The 19,980-nt window shown below is 40.8% G+C and overlaps 1 protein-coding gene across 2 annotated transcripts in view; it reads right to left on the reverse strand.

Annotated features, from left to right (window-relative positions):
• Positions 1-966: 966 nt before the first annotated feature.
• The window catches only part of AGPAT5 (1-acylglycerol-3-phosphate O-acyltransferase 5), a 29,342-nt gene continuing 10,328 nt past the window's right edge, over positions 967-19,980 (reverse strand). For both annotated transcript variants that reach the window (XM_081189159.1, XM_081189160.1), the window contains exons 5-9: positions 17,470-17,559; positions 16,155-16,245; positions 10,180-10,341; positions 5,989-6,112; positions 967-4,692 (exon numbers count right to left, since the gene is read on the reverse strand). In XM_081189159.1, the coding sequence (XP_081045285.1) occupies positions 4,467-4,692; positions 5,989-6,112; positions 10,180-10,341; positions 16,155-16,245; positions 17,470-17,559 (693 nt within the window). In that variant the 3' untranslated portion in view covers positions 967-4,466. The remainder of the gene's footprint in view (positions 4,693-5,988; positions 6,113-10,179; positions 10,342-16,154; positions 16,246-17,469; positions 17,560-19,980) is intronic.

A 19,980-nucleotide genomic window follows, 5' to 3' on the forward strand; every position in this document is an offset into this window, starting at 1 on the left:
GTCGTAGCCAACTCTGGGGTTCCGGCGCTCATCTCACTTTACTGGCCGAGGGATCCGGGGTACAGCTTCCGGGTCATGTGGTCAGCATGACTAAGCTGCTTTTGGCGAACCAGAGCAGCGCACGGAAACGCCGTTTACCTTCCCGCCGAAGTGGTACCTATTTATCTACTTGCACTTTGACGTGCTTTCAAACTGCTAGGTTGGCAGGAGCAGGGACCGAACAACAGGAGCTCACCCTGTCGCGGGGATTCGAACCACCGACCTTCTGATCGACAAGCCCTAGGCTCTGTGGTCTAACCCAGAGTGCCACCTGCGTCCCTTTTAATAGTAGTAATTTGTTATTATTAATTAGTCCTCCTGTGTGCAAATTTCATCCTAGGCTTAAAGCGATTAATTAGTTAAAAACAGTACTTATTTGGGGTGAGGTTGTGGCTTTCACTGTGCAATTAACAAAAAAAGTGAGTCCCTGGCAGCGGATGGTGCCATGGACCCCCTGAGTGTGTTCTGCAGACTCTCGGGGGTCCCCAGATCCCTAAATGGGAACCACTGTTCTAGAGCACCCAAACTCTGTTAAAGCCCCACTTTCTGAACCAGAATAAAACAATGTATATCTTCACATTGTGGATGTGTGCAATTGTGATAATGATGAACACTATGCAGGCCAACACAGTTGATAAACACCTCCAAAAAGAAAACACCCAAACCAAACCAAGTTGAGCCAATGTAGTGGCCATGAAAGAAATTCTGAATACCTTGGAACATCACAGCCATGCCATGCAATATACATGTTTGTTAAAGGCTTAAAGCGCACTTTAAAACCAAGCAACGCCTTGTAACTATTGAGACTGACTTTTCACATGACAGAATGGGCCAGACACAGCAATCATTTGCAAAAGTTTGTTCCAGTTTCAATATTTACTTACGATCACACACATTCAAAATCAATAAAATAATCCTTCAAAGACGTTTCTACTGGAATGTATGTTTAATTTAATCCTGGCATCAACTCTTTAAGTTTCCAGAATGTGAACAAACAGTATCTCTTCCATAAGCACAGATCATAACCCTTTCAATGAGAGAGGGAGAGATTTCACATTTAAACTGACAAGAGAAGCTGTCAGTTCATTTCCCAAAGAAATATTTATGTGAGCGGCAAGAAACATTTCTGTGAACTACATTATTACCCCAATTCAAAATAGAGACTTTCTATGAATGCAAAATCACCAAACCGCTCTTTGGTACTTGTCTCTTACCTCACTGCTTTTGCAATGCAGTTTGCAGTTTGAACTTATTACCAGCCAGCACATATAAATGTGCAATATTCGAAACCATTTACAGAGTGAAACTCTTTCCGAACAACTGAGACCAAACCAGAAACACCAATTAGCAAAATGAATATGGTGAACACAACTATTATCGAGTAATGCTGGCACGGGGAAAAAATCATTTTCAAAGGAGCCTATTTTCATTGCACATTTACAACCCCCTTTCTAATTATGCCTTTGTGATACTCAAAGGAATTTAAGAAAATTAGAACCAGGGGTCTCAGGTAAAGTGACTTTTGAAGCTTTCACAGCCATTTTTTAAAAAAAATTGATGTGAAATACAAAAATACCAAGATTTATCCAGTGGAATATCCAGAGTAGAACAGGCAACTAAGTCAATTGCACTCCAAGTTGCCAATAGCATCCATGCCTTTAAAACTCATCTGGCTCTGCAACAGTGTGGGACTTGCTTCCTCATGGTGTAACCTCACGCTAGTGAGAAGCACGAGGGTCAATCCACCATAGGGGTGGGGCTAATTATGTGCATCTTTCGTACCCAATCACTTTGCTGCTGGCTCAGTTAGTGTTGCCAAACTGATGGTCCCTTGATTCACACAAACCTCTGCAGCATGAGATCACACCATGAGGAAGCGACTCCTATGGCTACATGTGGAATGTGGCCTTGCCACAAATAAATGCTCCATCAAAATTAGGCGATTCAGTTCTAGTATTCCTGTCAGGCAAGGCAAAGGGACAATCACACTGTCTGCCCTTAGTTTTGTTCTCTTACAAAGGCCCTCTTCAGATGTCAAAAGAGCCATTCAGTGTGAAAGTCTGAAGGATGTGCATGTTCTCGGTTTTTGCAGAATTACAACCCAACAGATGAAAACTTGTATCTCAACTGCTGTAGCAGCAGGACATCCAATAAGGATATATTCATTGACCCAATTTACATTAAAGGTTAGTGGTGACCTGTCTATATAGAGTAAGGTATTAAAACTCTGAAAGTTCAGAAACAATAGTAACAGGCAGTAGGTTGCCACACTGCTTTTAAAAAATTATAAGTCGATATCTACTTATGTTCTGAAATAGCAGCTAATGCCTCAAATTAATAGCAATTTTTAAATAAACAAATCATGGGGGAAGCTACATCAACTTGCCAAAGATATTAAGTTTAAAATAAAGCTTCGCGAAGGAGATGATTTGGGTCCCAGATAATCTGGAATCTGTGAACAGTTAAAATGTTTCTGTTCAACTTCCAAAGAATTGTTCTGCCTCATTAAATTTAAGCAGCTTGTTTTAGTTGTAGAGTTGAACGATACCCATAGGTTTGATGGGCAAACCATTAACAAAAAAAGCTTTACAGTAAAACTGGAAGGCAATTCCGCAGGTCTAGGACACAGAGATTGACAGCATATCCTTTCTCAGAGGCTACAAACCCAACACATTGTTCTTCCATAGATTATTCCATTAACCAGCAAGTCTGCTCTAGTAACTAGAAGGCAGAATAATGAAGTAGATGAACATCTGAAATGAAGTATACTATACACTTCCAGGAGAACACACAAGAACAAGGTGTTTCTTACTCATCATAGCTGAAGCTAAACGCATTTAATATTTTAAAAATCTAAGACAAGCATTTTAGTTCATGTTGGGTCTTAAACAATTCCAAGGCCAACAGAAACTTCTTGTGAAAAAAACTCAGAAAGTTAAAAATAGCCTCTAATCTTTTTCCATTTTGATAGTGGAATCTTGATTTTTTGTTTTTACAAAATAATAGATACGAAATAGAATCCCTTCCCTTAGTTGATACAGAATAATTAGCCTCATGACAACAGGAAATATTTTCCCAATATATCACCAAATAGCAACAAGAACCACTGGTTCTTACAAAACACATTGGCGAATGGATTAAATACTAATAGAATATGCATCTCTCACTATTATTCTACAGTGCAAAACTGCATACTTCAAGTTCAAGTGCACGCCAACTGTGAAAAGCTTTGGAAATACCCCAAAATTACAGTGTTAAATGATCAGGCTGTGAAATATTAGGTTAAATTTAAGATCAGTAGATTAAAAAGGCACATAGTCTACATTTTGGCAAGAACACATTGATGTTCCTTGTTACCATAAAATATACTCCAAGCTGCACAGCAGCATCAATCATGGCAAGGCACATTCATTTGGATCCATGTAGCTCAGGACCACTTCACACAAGTCAATGTTTTACCAACACTTGTTTCCCAGCTGGTGTATTCACAGCAGAACATTCACAAGTAGCACTATATGGTTGCTCCTGATAAAAGCAATCATCTTCTTTGTGGACGAAACACCCTGTGCGAAGTGGTCCTGGGGTAACAGGAAACTGGAATGCGCACTGCTGTTTATGGCACACATATTATGACTTAAACTGTGTAGCTGAAATGAACCAATATGCTCTTTGCGAATCTAGGTAGGTTAAAACCAAGACAGCTTCAATTATCAACTTACTAACTGAACATATTGTATATATAAAATCATTTATGCACCAACACAGGGTGTTTTAAATCAAGAACACAAGCCTTTTCGAGAATAAAATTAAACATGTTGCAAACAAAAACTAAGCCATCTAGTTATATAATTAAATCATGCATATGTTAAAGTAATTTCCACATGAAGAGTTTTTACCTATATTTTTTCTTTAAAAATAGCTTTTCATGTTCTACCAACTGCTTTGTAAATTTGAGAAACTCAATTTAAAAAGGAAAAAAAATAGAAAACAAATGTGTTGGGAGATATTAGCTTTGGTTTTTAGTTTGTGACGCAGCTGTGATAATTTCCATAGTGAACTAAAGAACGTGGGTCAGGAATAAATATATAAACCTAAAGTAATATCAGTAAATACATTCAGAGGTCCACTTCAGCTGTTTATCTATAATCACATGTTCTATTAAATCATGTGCAGATAGATAGATATCCACCCATAGAGGGAAAATGCATTATAATTCTGGCTCTCTGCTGCTTTTTCTGAGGGGAAAAATCAGGAGCATAATTACATATACATGTTCTCCACACTGACCATGGCAGATTTAGGTCACAAGTCTCAATTCATTCAATGTTCCATTAATAAGGCTTTATTTACATTTTATAAATTCAGGAAAGAGTTTGATGTGATGTGCAAGAAAGGAGAATAACGTCACTGGTTGTAGGTGCAGAACCTTACGCTTTAACGCTGACCCACAGACAGCCAATCAAAGTTCCATAGAGCCATGTTTTCACGTAGAGTTTCCGTCCAGATTCTGTCAGCAGCATACTAACAGTCAGCCCACTTAAAAACAGCAAAGATGGCAAAGTTTTCTTGAGACTGAGTTTGGAACGGACACATTTCCCAGGGAACTTGTTCCTTCTTTTAGAATCTTTTGCATCATAAAATTCTATTAGCAACCTAGGAGCAAAGAAAGGATAAAAAAGGTAAGAGGCTTATCATAGTTTGGTGATGAACACAAATGTCACACACGTTATCATGTGCAAATAGTATTGGGCAGAGGCAGCTGTTGGACTGGCTAACTTCATTATGTGAATTGGACACTTTTTTCCTCCCAAGTGGGCAAAATAGACTCAAGTGAGGAGAACAGCCTGGCTTTGCCCAGGTAGGCTATGTAGCAAATGGTCATGTAAATCCAGCCTGGAATAGCAAGCAAAGATAATTCACTATTCATCAGTTTAGGTAAAGGTAAAGGGACCGCTGACCATTAGGTCCAGTCATGGCCGACTCTGGGGTTGCGGTGATCATCTCGCTCTACTGGCCGAGGGAGCCGGCGTACAGCTTCCAGGTCATGTGGCTAGCATGACTAAGCCGCTTCTGGCGAACCAGAGCAGCGCACGGAAACGGCGTTTACCTTCCTGCTGGAGCGGTACCTATGTATCTACTTGCACTTTGACGTGCTTTCGAACTGCTAGGTTGGCAGGAGCAGGGACCGAGCAACGGGAGCTCACCCTGTCGCGGGGATTCAAACCGCCGACCTTCTGATCGGCAAGCCCTAGGCTCTGTGGTTTAACCCACAGTGCCACCTGCATCCCAATTCAACAGTTTACCTCTATCCTAAAATGTATGCTCTAAAAACATTGTGCTTTGTAGTTTTTGGTGCTTGAGAATTTTATACTCCGAAACACCCATGGAAGTAAATTTAACCTGAGAGAAGGTGAGCAGACTCATAGCCACTAAGAAGCTTACTATAGGAACCAAGATTTGAAGCTCTGCTTCCCATATCCAAATCCAACTCCTTGTCCACATTGGCTATATTAACTTGTGGGCATCCACACATTTATAAAATATAAGCAAAAGGTCTGTGGGAAACATTTTAGATTGGATCCAAATTTTGTTCCCACCAGCAGAAATACCCCCTGAACGAAAGCAAAGTCTACTTTCCCTACTCCTCCCATAGCATAGAGCACCACCTCTTTCTTGTTCCGGAAGGTTCTCCAACCTTTCAGAAGAGCGTAATAGGGGGTGCTAGATGAACAGGCAAAAGAGGTCTCTACCTTCTCCACCAGCAGCACCCCTTTGCTGGATCAGAAGCTTTTCCAGAAGGTGCCTTTTCAACCATGGAAGGCAAAATCTGGATCCAACCCTTCACTGATGATATGCAATAACCAGTTAAGATTTTGTTGAGTTCTGTGGAACTTTCAAGCCGTATTAATGCTGCTCCAGAAGCAGTGTCACATCACTGTATTTACTTACTTATCCTTGATTTCAAAACGTTCGTGAAGCCATCTTCTCATATACATCTGTTCTTCAGGAATATCTTTGAGTGCAATGCGATCAACATAAATATGGATTCTTGGACACTCCTTACAAAGGAAGTCTACAAAACCCAAAAGAGCATCATGAATACACTTGTCCCATCAGCAGCAACTCCACTGTCGTTCAGTAAAATTAAAGCCAAGTCCAGTAATTGTGCAGTGTTATTCGGCATTCTTTAAAAGAAACAGGCTTTTGAAAATTACTCCAAGGTTGGAACTTTGAGTAACAAGATCACAATTCGTTTTATATTTTTTTTATTTAAAAAAAAAATTTTAGGTTGCTTTTCAAGGTAAGTACTCTCACAAGGCAGAGTATAACACCACTGTTTCCATCCATGTTCAGAGACATTAATGTCTACTTAAACCTTAAATAATGTATGAAATGTACCGTATTTTTCGCTCTATAAGACGCACCAGATCACTAGATGCACCTAGTTTTTTGGAGGAGAAAAACAAGAAAAAAAATATTCTGAATCTCAGAAGCCAGAACAGCAAGAGGGATCACTATGTAGTGAAAGCATCAATCCCTCTTGCTGTTCTGGCTTCTGTGATAGCTGCGCAGCCTGCATTCATTCCATAAGACGCACACACATTTCCCCTTACTTTTTAGGAGGGAAAAAGTGAGAGCAAAAAATACAGCATTTTTTCCCTTTTAAAATACTTTTCCAATCTAAAAAATAGAGGGTAGGAATGTTACTTTCATAAGTGCCACTGAAGTGGACACATACATTCTCTCTCTTTCTTTGGCTATTGAAGTCAAAATCACCACCTTCTTCTAAAACTTGCACAAATATATGAAACTGTTAGGAACATAAGAAGAGCACTTCTGGATCATGCCAAAGGCCCATCAAGTCCAATATTTTGTTCCCACCGCGGCCAACCAGATGCTAATGGTTTACAGTTCAGTATAGGAGTTGTGAAAATCAACACACACAAACTAAAAACCCAACTTCAGGTGCACATATGAAAACTAGTAAATCCATTTGATCTTGAGAATCACAGTATAAAGTAGTATTTCGGGCGGCAGGGAAGGGAGGAGAGAATCACAAATAATTCCACAGGGTTAAAGTTCAGAGCCAGCAGGAACAAGATATGACTTGTAAGTCGCAATGAAATTCAGGAATGCAGAAAACGGAACACGAGAACTGTAGTATGTATCGTTAAGTGAATTCTGATACCAAGAGCACTAGGCACAGCTGAAAGGATTTTAAACCATGACCTTAGTTTTACTTTTATTGATGGTTTGTGTGTTTTGGATGTCCATTAATCACAAAATACCATTCTGCAGGAACAATATAAATAATAATTTGCATCCTTCTGATTTTATTTAGAATGTAACATGGAAGAAAAGTGGACACTGGGGACTTCTGCACTCCTTCCCTTTTAACTCGCACGAATATTTGAGGTATGTGCCTCTCCATACTTCTGCCACACACTAGTAGGTCAGGAGCATCTATCATTACAAGAGTTGCATGTTGCCTTTGCCCTAGCTGAGGTTATTTTAGGGTCCTGGGCAGGTGCAAGCAATGCAAAGCAATCTCATTTAGCTCTTCGCCATCCAAGTGCCAATTTGCCCTGCAAATCCTTGAAACGCATTATATCTTGGGTCGCCGTTTCAACCGTGTCAGTGCTGTACTCATGGGATAAAGCAAAAGGGAAGGCGCAACATAAAATCAAAACTGCCTCATGGCAGCCCTCCAGCTTTTCGTCCAAAGTGTGGAAACCACTGTGGGAGAAACTGCCACTCTCACTTCTGCATACTATGTTACCCTTAGCCTTAATACCATTCTAATTTTAAAAAAACGAATAGTCAATGCAGTTGCGAGAACGAAACTCTTGATTATATCCAGTTGACCAAGGAACTATTTTAATTGTACGCAGTTCATCTTAGCGAGACTTATTCATTTTTTTTCAAAAGACACAATGTCACTGTAACTACTTTGGCTTACCAGTGGATAAGAACAATTTATGGCATTCCTGTTTTTGCGGAGGAACAGCTGGATTCTATCATAAGAGCCACTAAAGGTTGCGTAGTCCCATGACCCTTAATTTCACATCGACTCAACTCCCCAAAGGCTTATGTAATTAAGCTAAAAAAACCAAACCCCATTGCAACAATTCATTAAGTACAAATTACATCCAACTTCAGGAATATTGGCTTGAAATGCCAGCATTTGATGGGTTGCTTAATTCTTCCAAAGTTGCCAAAAGGCTATTCTTGGAAGGACGAATAAAACAAAATGCTCCCTCCGCAAGAAGCAACATAATTAAGAATCATACATTACCCCTCAAGCTTTTGATTAGGGACAACTTTCTTGCTGTGAATCAGAAACTGATTAGAATGTGTTAGGCAAATTCTCATGGGAACAAAAGCGCAACCAACTTGAAAGGAACTATTTCTAGGATAGCTTTCAGTCATAGGAAATAAAAGGAGTAGAAACTAAACATCAATGAGCATCTGTGTTTGCTTGCAGAAGTACCATAATCATGAGAAATGGGAGGAAAAACTAAGATAATTTCAGATAGATTAAATGGCAAGAACACCAAAACCATTAGCACTACAATGTTTCTACTACTGGTACTGAGGAATGGGAATGAATCGTAATGTGACACAGTGTTCTTCACCCACTATCTCCAAAGAAGGATAAAAAGAAAGCAAAGTACAAAACTATCCAAAAGGTTACAGGCTCAGAGACAAGTAGTAGTTTGAGTCTTGTCAAATGGGTTTATGTTTTGTGTAATACATTAAAAGACTAATACTAAAATATAAACTAGCTTAAATGCATTACGTTTTTTGAAACAGGAAAAATCCCGCCTAGGAGTACACACAAAATCACTTAAGTCACCCGTTTGTTTTGACAAAAGAGGTGATATTCTTAAATATATTGGTAGCCTCTGCACCCGATTTCATCACAGGCCAGGAGTTGACATGTAGGTTTTAATCCAAAACAATGATTGAAGGGCTGTTTTCCAAAATTAATGAACACTAGTCAGATCTTGCAAGTATGCCAAAGGCAGAATGCAATAGGAGAGAGGGATGATTTCAAAGTTTTTAGTATTTTGAGACAGAGAAGTGACCCAGGAGATAGGGACAGATATCCACAATCCTTTAAAGAGGGTTTAATCTCCCAAGGTTAGGGTAGATGCTGCAGTCACCCTGGCTATCACTGCCACATTGAAAGATGCTGCAAATCACCCCAAGATCACCCACAATGAAAAAGGGGGTAAGGTTCAGATAAATCAGATGTGGGGAAACGCTGGCCCTTCAAAAGTTCTTGAACAACCACCGGCCATGTTTGCTGATGGGAGCTGCAATTCAACAAGACCTGGAGGGCCAAAGTCCCCCAGGTCTGAGGTAAATGGACCTGACATTACGTTCTAGTCAGGAATAATGGGATAGACATTAAGTACCAAAATTAACATCAGAACAGGGAGAGCGTGTGACTTCCCACCAGTCTCCTGAACAAGAAGTATATTAAAAAATATTTTGGACCGTCCTTCATCCCCATGGATGAGAATAATCACAACAAAAGATTAAGTCAAAATCTTCATAAAACCCATTTTGAGACAGCTAAAAATTACGAGCAGAAAAGCCTACATGAACTTAAAATACCTGGTCAGAGAACCTCAGAGGCCACGCACTTGCTGATTGCAGGAAATCTGTTGCTACCCAGTCTCTGCTAAAAAACCTCTCATGAAGATGATTCAGACATCTGGTAATCAGTTTTCCCCCAAGCACTGAATGAAGGTGAACAGTCACAACCATCTCAAGTTTGCTTGCCCAAGAAGGGGATATTAGCAACTGGGCAGTAGTTGTCACAAACCTCAGGACTGTCCTCTTGAGGTCTTACACCACCGCCTCCTTTAAGGCAGCTGGCACAGAAGCATTTAACTTCTAGACCAACCCAATCAACCTCTTCTGGCTGGTTTTTAAAAACTATGATGGGCAAGAGTTGAGATACATCATTGGCCCAAACCTTCCACAAGTGCTTTGTTCACATCCCTGTATACTAGGCCCCGCCCACCTGTCAAATATGGCTTGTGGAGGGTTGGCCACAATTCGGTCCAACCCGCTGTCCAAAACAGACTCCCCATTCTTGCTTAAATTAATTCAACATCACCAACTCACCTGTCATGGATGGAGCCACTTTCCTTTGTCCTTTCTGGTCCACAGTACCTTCATATGCTACCGTAATGTCATAAACTGCATCTAAGTAGGTTCTCATCGAATCAATTGCAACATGAGTAGCCTTCGCCCGTGGTGTCAGTACATGTTTTAATACAGCAAGTCCTAAGCAAGAGAAAAAGTATACTGAAAATGTATTAAAAGTGGCTTTTTCTCCTGGAGAACTGAAGCCTCCAGAGTATGATGATAGTGTGACATATTAACTCCTGTTTGTCTCTAGTCTGCAGGTCACATTAAATTAGGGGTCCAGTCCGCACGTAACATTAAGCCAAATCATGTGGGCACCCAAAGCCAATTTTGCAGCAGCTTTGCTCTTCTTCCAGTCATTGTGCTCTAGGACAGGGATGGCCAACTCCGAAGAGACAGCGATCTACTCACAAAATAAAAAACTGGCAGTGATCTACCCCTTTTGGGGAGGGGTTCAGGTCAAAGTGTTGTTGAGCTTTTTTTAGGGAATAAAGTTCTGTTTTTTTAGGGATTCAGGGAAAGGTTGCTGAGCTTTCTTAGGAGGAAAGTTGCTCACCAAAAGATCACTAAGGAAACAATCAGCATCATTGCAAAAGCTCCGTCTTCCGTTCTGGAGATCGTGCAAAAATGGAGGATGGGGTCAGGGGGTGGGGCCCAATTCTATTTTACCACCACTGAGGAAAGGGAACCAGCGATCGACCGTGATGTACCAAAACCTCCCGGGGATCTACCAGTAGATCGCGATCGAACTGTTGGCCATCCCTGCTCTAGGACATGACATGGTTTGGCTTACTGCATCGTCTGAAGCTGGGCTCATGGTTTAGCCCTCCCAAGACAAACCACAAGCTGTAACCAAGATTTGCCCTACAGTTTAGAACTCATATTTGGTTTCAGAGAGCTCAACCACAAGTTCAGATCCAGACAATATTTTAAGACAAAAGGAGCAGCAAACAGGGACAGGCCAAAAGGGGGGGCAAAGTAACCACAATCTCTTTCTTGGAAGTTGCTCGTTCACACTAAATCATGGCTTGGATTCAAGTTATGCATGAACAAGGCCGGTGTATTGAAAACTTTCTACTTCAAGGAACTGTTTGCCCGGGAACCCTAATACAATTTGCCAAAGAATTGCTGGGTCTCAGCAACAGCATCCTAAAATGCACAGCGTCTTACTTATTCCACACACAAACGTATCCAACACTGTTCTGCATACCAAAGGTGGAAACATTGGTTGTGGCAAACAAGTCATTGTTTCATTGAAGCCCGTCTGCCACCACTGATCTCATCAAGGATCGCTAGCTAAGCACCAAAAGAACCCGCATGGAAAACAAAATGAAAGCCACTGCTTAGATCAAATTTCAAGAGCAAGCATCTTAAGCAAATTGAATTCTAGGTGAAAGAATATCAAAGACTGTCAATCACACATATCCGTGGTACACCGTACTGCATAGATAAAAACGATGACCTTAATATTTCCCCCCACTAGAAAGCCATGGGAAAATAACAGTATTCCTAGCTTGCACAATATGTTCATGTATTCCTCAAGTCTTAAAGAGGCCAGTATTTGAAGTCTGCCTTTTATAAACTTTCAGCCTATGGGGAACACTAGAAAAATTGTAGCCTGCAAGTTAGGGCTTCCTAATGTCAAGTTTTGCCCTAATCCTTACCCATAACTACTTTCACGTCCAAAGAGAGCTGCTGTGGACATTGGCTATTCAACTGCTTCCATCAGTTTTCCGTAACTAGGTTCAATTGAGTAGCTCAAGGAGAAACCCAGATGAGTCCTGATAGTTGGGTGGGCTTTACTGATATATCAATTGCTCATTTCATCCTAAATTAAGTTACATGACCTCAAAGATTTTGCCCTATTTTGTTAAGTTTTGCTTCCAAGCAAAACTATGGTTCATATGTTACTCTCAGATTATTTAAACCATGTTAATATGCAGCAGAAATACGTAAAGCTCTAAATTCCTATTATGCATTTATAATAAAGAGATTTACTTTTGGTAAGTTTCAAGTTTTTGTACAAAAGGATCTTACAATGAATCTCACAATCACGTTCCTTTAAAAAATTATGAGGTGCCATCTTCATCGGAAAATGGAGTTCATGGCAGAATACATAACGTGTTTAGAACTATAGCACAATATTGAAACATAAAACAACATAATGCAACTGAGAGGAATAAAACCTGTTCAACAAGAGGAAAACGAAATAATTTAAAATGTGAACTAAAGCAAGACAAAAGTTCTTTAGTTAAAGAAGAGACAGCCTGATTTTATTTTTGGAAACATTAACTGGAATTCCAGTATCCTGCTGTTAACAAAATGCCACCATCCAAAATCAATATTAAAATAATAGGGAGGTCTCAGTCTTGCCCTTATTTTGTGTAAAAAATAATAATCTGACAACATGACTGTGAGCATGATATATTAGGTTACAGCTCAGTGCTCCAATGATTCTACTACATACAAAGCAACTGGAATAAAAGAGGGTTGCTTCAAATCCTCCATTTACAGAGTAGTTAAAAGACAGTTCATTTTCTACACCAACAGGAATGTGCTGCATCTCTTAACCAACTTTCCTGCAAACAATATTTCTCTTTTTCTCTTTTTACTGCTTCCACCAAACTGTATTCCTTCAACACTTGTTACAACCAAGGACAACACTGATGTCAGGTCCATCGCAGCCATTCCAGAAATGTTTACTTATTCAATACAAGACTATGCAAATATTTTGAAACCTAACACAGCTTTTCAGCATGTGAATTTTCTATCAAAAGTGCCGCGGTGTTTGTGTTGCTGAGATGTTGTTCCAGCCCATGTGTGCCGGCCGCAGTGTTATGACAGCAATTGTTTTTATTACCAAGCATTCAGTTCGGCTAATATTGCCCCAAGCTTTCGATAAAACATCCACAAAATAACACAAAAAACCACACGTGAAAATGGCTAGGAAGGTCAGCATAACCAAGGAAAAATATGTACCTCACTTGCAAAGAACAGGTTTGCAACTTTAGCACATACATATCTGAATCCCTTGTGGCCTTCGATGTATGATGCAAGAATGGGACTGCTGTTCTGGACATGCGTCACAAAGTGCTACTCAAATTACAAGCCTGATTTGGCAGTAAGCACTGACTACCATGAACATCTGCTTATTATTTTAGGAACCCATGTCCAATTGTTTGACAGGAATTCCCTTTCCTCTCCTGCCCCTGCAACCCCCCATGTCTGCTCTGAAGGGTGCTTGGTGGGTGGAAACAAGTAGATATCACCCCCCCCCAGCCTAAATACTGAGTCTTGCCATGTTGCTAAGTAATACTTGTAAGGGACGTGAGTGGTGCTGTGGTCTAAACCACCGAGCCTCTTGGGCTTGCCGATCGGAAGGTCGGCGGTTCGAATCCCCGCGACGGGGTGAGCTCCCATTGCTCTGTCCCAGCTCCTACCAACCTAGCAGTTTGAAAGCACACCAGTGCAAGTAGATAAATAGGTACTGCTGTTGCAGGAAGGTAAACGGCATTTCCGTGCGCTCTGGTTTCTGTCACCGTGTCCCATCGCGCCAGAAGCGGTTTAGTCATGCTGACCACATGGCCCAGAAAGCTGTCTGTGAATTTTAACAGAGCTCTGTGCCTTCGTAATAACTGGCAAGATTACCAAACATGTTGTTGAGAACTAAGCATTTAATTTTTGGTGTTCTAAATGGAGGCTCTCAAAACATCCTGTTGTTTATTTGCTTCTGTTTGAATAAGTTTTACCTTGATATTCATATTTATTCCTAATGTTATTTCGTCTGTGATGTAGCCTTGTGAACTACCAGATTTGCCTATGTATTAAAAATGGTTCTTTCCCACAAGGTGGATTCAAGGTGGCTCACATAAGAACACGTAATAGTAAAACATAAGAAGAGAACAAATTTAAACAAGTGTCAGTCATTAAGGTAGTACATATCATTAAAACAAGGCTAGTGGAACCTGCAGCAAGAACTCAGATCCTGAACAGTGTGTTCAAGACGAAACAAAGCAGAAAAATGAGACACCCAAGGTATCCAGGTCGCAATGGAGTTGGCTTTAAAAAGTCAAATTAGCACCTTGATTTGAGCCCAGAAGCCAATTAGCATTCAATGCAGGACAAAAAAATGGTTTAGTATGTTCTCAAAGCCTAAACCCAGCCAAAACGCTAGCAGCAGTAATTCTGTAGCAATTAAAAGTTTCTGAATGCTTTATTGTGTTTAGACTAGGAAAGGAAGTCCGATAACCAGCCACTGTTGCTCCAATTTCTTTCCACTTGAAAATATATTCTAAGTGAAGAGCAATGAAGCTCTGTAGTACAAAGCTTGAACTGTTAGGCTGAATGTTACAATTGCAGAAAAATTAAAAAGATAAGAGAGCCTGGCCTCTTGCCTTGCCAACTAGATGGTGATTCTTGAAACCGATACATGGTTATCAGAACTTGCAGCTAAACCTTTATGTACTCAGAGTACAAAGACGTCAAGTAGCAGGTTTGTTGCCTGGAAAGTTGAACCATGTTTTCTGAACTACCAAAGTGCATGAGTTTGTTACAGGAAAGCCTGGTCCAGTTTATATTCATCTGAGTTTACTTTTCATTAAGTAAGTGACTAATAAGTGCAGCAAATAATAATATTAATATATCACAGAGTTGCAGAACTGGAAGGGATTATAACCATTTGCAATAAAGGAATCTCAACGAAAGCATTGAAAACTGTTAACAATATTCAGAAGCGTGGAAATATTCACTGTATTAAAGCTTCTAAAAAGGAGCATAGTCACCCAAAAATGCCTGGCAAATTGCATTTTTAAATGTTTACTCTAAGTTCTTTGGGTGTAATTCAATGTTGCGCTATGATAAATGTTTCGTCTGTGTAAGAATTTCAGCTTGCGAGGTGGAACAAGTCTCCTCATGAGCAAATTTCAGGGGGTGCAGCGGGGGAAGCCCTCTTCCACAAGAGGAAGTCCTTGCACAGGGCTTCTGCTAGAAGGTCCTGTTAGGTGAATCTTGTCCTTTGGATTAGTTGCCATTTTTAAAATACTGACTCAAAAATATATATGTGCGCACAAGGACATGTGAGATATTCTTGGCAGAGCACTCAGCCAATCAGTGTTATACTGTAACAGAGCAGCTATATGTATATGCCTGCGTTCTGAGAGTCTCTCTCTGTCTGTGGTGGTTATAGTATGAGGGATTGGTTAATGGCAGTTTGCTGAGAGAGTGTACATGCTGTTAATACTCTGTATCTGTGGTACGTCGGGTTACATAGGCTTCAGGTTACATAACGCTTCAGGTTACAGACTCCGCTAACCCAGAAATAGTACCACGGGTTAAGAACTTTGCTTCAGGATGGGAACAGAAATCGTGCAGCAGCAGTGCGAGGCCCCATTAGCTAAAGCGGTGCTTCAGGTTAAGAACAGTTTCAGGTTAAGAACGGACCTCCGGAATGAATTAAGTACGTAACCAGAGGTACCACTGTATATAGTAATCTATGCGTTTATTATTGTTTACTACAATAAACACTAGTTGTAGCTTTCAAGCCATTCTTTCCTTCATGTCCAGAAAGACAGACAGCATTCAGACTTCAATCAGCTTCCAATGACATTGCATACTCTGCAAAGCTCATGCCAGAGGAAGTGTGTGGGCACAATATTTATTAGCACACTTTGCCTGCAATGAATCTCTCAAAGGACATACTTTTGAAAAGTTTCCTTGTTTGACTATACTTTAAACACTAGCGCTACCTGCAGTACCAATGAAAAGGAACAAACACTAAGACCACACACTTTTATGTGTATATTCATCACCCACCTATGGTCAAGCCTCACTTTTTTCAACTAATGTCCCTTTCTCCTTGGTGATCCTTAAACTGTAGGGCTGTGTCTACGCAACAGTGAATGTTATCTGTTCGAAGTTCCCTGCTTCCCAAAATTCTTTGGAGTTCACCTTACCTGCCTTATCAGCATATGATTGACTATCTGCAATGGTTTTTGGTAGTTCTGGGTTGTACCGTGTTCCCTCTGGAAAAATCACAAGATACATCTGTGGAATTAAAAAAAAATTATATGCACAATTATTTTTTTAAAGGAAGAATCACAACATGATCTCTCAGCTACAGTATGACAGCAAAGTATGTGTGCACAGTATGTGTGCACGCAATGGGGAGGGGAGAAAACGATTGGATAAAACACAGAGGACATGTTTATAAAGATATGCAATAACAGTCGTTTTCAGTTAAGATGAGCAATCTTGATATTCAAGGAATCCGAATTTTCAAGGAAATATTAAGCAGCAGAAGCAACAAAAATTGTGTGTAAGAACATACTAAATGGTTCAAGTCAGAGAAAGTAAACCAACACAGTTTAGTGAGCAAATCTCTCTCTCTTTATATGCTGTCCAGAGATCCCTAACCAGTTGCAACTGAACGTACTACAACTTTAAATAATACAAAGGGCAAGAAATACAAGCTGCCTTCTCAACTAGAACAAATTAACCTAACAGCCCTGGCTAGCAAACCTTGTTTGGTGTGTGACAGCTATAGGTATTGGCAAGCAAAGAGAACATGCTATCCTTTGTATGACACTCAGCTGACAAGGAAGGAAGGAAGGAATGCTGCTGATTTCTTCCTGATCCCAACATGCAAAAACTGATGCTTTGGTGGGTATGATGAACACTCGGTTACAAGGTTCCAGATAAGCTGTAAGACTGAGAATCCACATGACACTCTATTGGGAGTTATGACAGCAATCACCTCCTTTTTTAGCCTATATGAAACTTCATATTAGCTGAGCAATAGAAGCATCATTATTTAATTTGCAAAAACAGCAACAACCACCAGTCCTAATTCAGAGAAAGTTGATACTGCAGAAATAGGTTTTATATTCTGACACCAAGAGTTTTCTGGGAGGGTACAGTGCTATCTACTAACCATGTGGAAGACATCCATTTACAGAAAACGAAAGTGTGTAAGGCAAACATAAGACTCCTCCATGCTGGAAGCCATTTTGGCATGCACATGGTGTATAAACCAACCAACCAACCAACCAACCAACCAACCAACCAACCAACCAACCAACAGACAAACAGACAAACAGACAAACAAACAAACAAACAAACAAACAACCCAATCCAGCCACTCATCTGTTCAGCAGGGGGAAGAAAGGTAAGCCATGCATCTGGGGCAACATATGAGACAAGCATTCTTGTCACTTTCATTCTCATAGCAGTTAGAAAACACACACACACACGGGAAATATATAATCTTACTGGAGTTCCAGCCTTTATCTGGGCTTGCAACTTGTTCCTCATTTTCCTTTCATTAAATTTGGCACTTCGTTTCACATAGACTCCTCCATGCTAGCAAAGAAAGAAAGAAAATATACTGATGACAATAGTTTGTGAAACAAAGTACAGATTTTCAATGCTCTAAAAACATGAAATTAGAAATGCCAATTTCTTAAAATAGATATTAAAATAAGGTCCCTCTAAAAAGACCCCTGTTATTACACTTAATGCAAAACTCTTTCACGTTTGTGCCCATATGAACACAACAGCTTAAACTGGAACCAACAGGTGAAACTGTAGCAAGGATATTAAAGAGCTAAAATTCATTGGTGATATTCAGTCTCTCCTGAAGAAGACAGGGTGTTCTAGAGAGAGAAAGCAGAGAAATCGGGAAAGTAACAGAAGAGCTGGGACACTGACAGGGAGCTGAGGGATAAGCAGAGAGGCTGTGTCACCATTTGCTAAGGTGAAGGACTATGGATAATTTACATACAGAAAACCCCAGGTTCAATCCCTGGCAGGTTCCGTTAAAAGGGTCCATTACCAGAGTGAAATCATGGAGGGCTGTTACCAGTCAAAATAGTTGATATTGGGCCAGATGGACAAATAAGTCTAGCATAAGTCAACTTGCTAAACTCCTCAGCTTTGCTTTGTCTAATGCTGCATCTGCACTTTAACAGTCATGGCTTGCCTCAAGGAATCTTGGGATGTGTAGTTTGTTAAGGGTGCTGAGAGTGGCTAGGAGACCCCGAGTCCCCTCACAGAACTGCAATTCTCAGAGGGGCTTAACAGCCAATCCCTCCTCCCAGGGAACTATGGGAAATGTGGTTCTGTGAGGGGGAATGGGGGTTTCCTAGGAACTCTCAGAACCCTCAACAAGCTGTGACTCTCGGGATAATGTACAGTGGTACTTCTACTTACGGATGCGATCCGTTCTGGGGTGCTGTTCACACCCCAAAAAGTCTGTAAGTGGAGCGCCACTTCTGCATGTGACGCGAAAGATCGCTCCTGCGCATGCACAAAGCGCACAGATCGCTCTTGCGCATAGTGGCGAACCTGGAAGTAAACACTTCTGGGTTTGCCGCGTTTGTAATAAGAAAAAAATGCAACGTGAACCTAACGCAACTAGAGGTATGACTGTAATACTACTTTAAATGCAGAGTGCAGATGGAACGTAAATGGGAGCACACTTTCAAGTTATGCTTCATGAACTACACCTAGGTTATATTCTTCTAAAAGCACAGCTAATGAAACATTCCAAGAAAAAGTTATTTAAGCATGATATTTCCCCCTCCCCCAATGGCATACAAAGCAAATAATTTCAGCTAGATCAGGGGTCAGCAAAGTTTTTGTGGCTTGGGCCAGTTCACGGTCCCACAGACACCGCGGTGGGCTGGAGTGTGCGCACACATGTGCAAAAACTATTTCCAGCACTCCTTTGGCACAGAGGAGGCGTACGCAGCTTCCCATTGGCTGCAGGAGCTTCCTGCAGCCAATGGGAAGCCGGCCAGCGTTGTGGAAGGCGGTCCCTGCTCTGCTCCACACCAGTTTAGCATGGCACACGGGAGCCAACCAAGCAGGTGGCGGGGGTCCATCGGCCGGTTAAATGACCCCCATGGGCCGCTTGTGGCCCATGGGCCTTAGGTTGCCGACTCCTGAGCTAGATGTACGCATAGTCACACTACAAAATGCTGTTAAACCAAGCAACCCACCTTTGAACACGCCCACATTTATGCTTATAGACATGCTTACAATGAAATAAAACCAAAAAAGGTGGCACTATATAAGCTAAAAGTATTTTAAACCAGTGGGCAGTAAGCAACTAAATAAATGCAAGAGTGTGCGATAACTTATGAGTGTGCAATGGGACTCCATCTGTACTCCACCTTCCATTCCCAGCCTGGGCTATCCTCTCTCAAATCTGCTCTGGAAGGTTGGGTGGGGGGGAATCCAGAACAGTTTTAGGGGTGAGGCATGGGGGGGGGGTTAAGAAGCTGTTCTGTTTGTGCAAAGCACTATTTAGTGCTACGTTGAATGCAACCCATTTTCAGAACTGCAGATATATTGGCTAATTCTTGAACTGGTTCCCCAAGCGCAAAATGGAGAGGAGAGAGAAGGAAAGGGAAAGACCGATGGCTTCAGTTAATACCAGATGCCTTGACTTAAAAGAAGCAGTTGTAATGAATTCATGAACACATCCATGCATAACAGTTAATTAATAAAATGTCCTATTGGGCCAAGTTAACAAAAAAAGAGTTACATTTCAAGTATGGCATTAAAGGATTCTATTCCCCAGCCTGCTGGTACAGTTCTCTGGTGCAACAGAGAACAAAACTGTTCTATCTTCTGCATGATAGCCCTTCAGGTATTTGAAGACAGCCATCACGACTTGCTGTAGTCTTCGCTAGGTTGAATATACTCAATTTTTTCAATTGTTCCTCAAATAAATTGCAATTCTTATCCCTCAACATCTTTGTCACCATCCTCTAGAGA

The sequence above is a fragment of the Podarcis bocagei genome, assembly GCF_964188305.1.
Source record: "Podarcis bocagei genome assembly, chromosome: 3".
Lineage (NCBI taxonomy): Eukaryota > Metazoa > Chordata > Lepidosauria > Squamata > Lacertidae > Podarcis > Podarcis bocagei.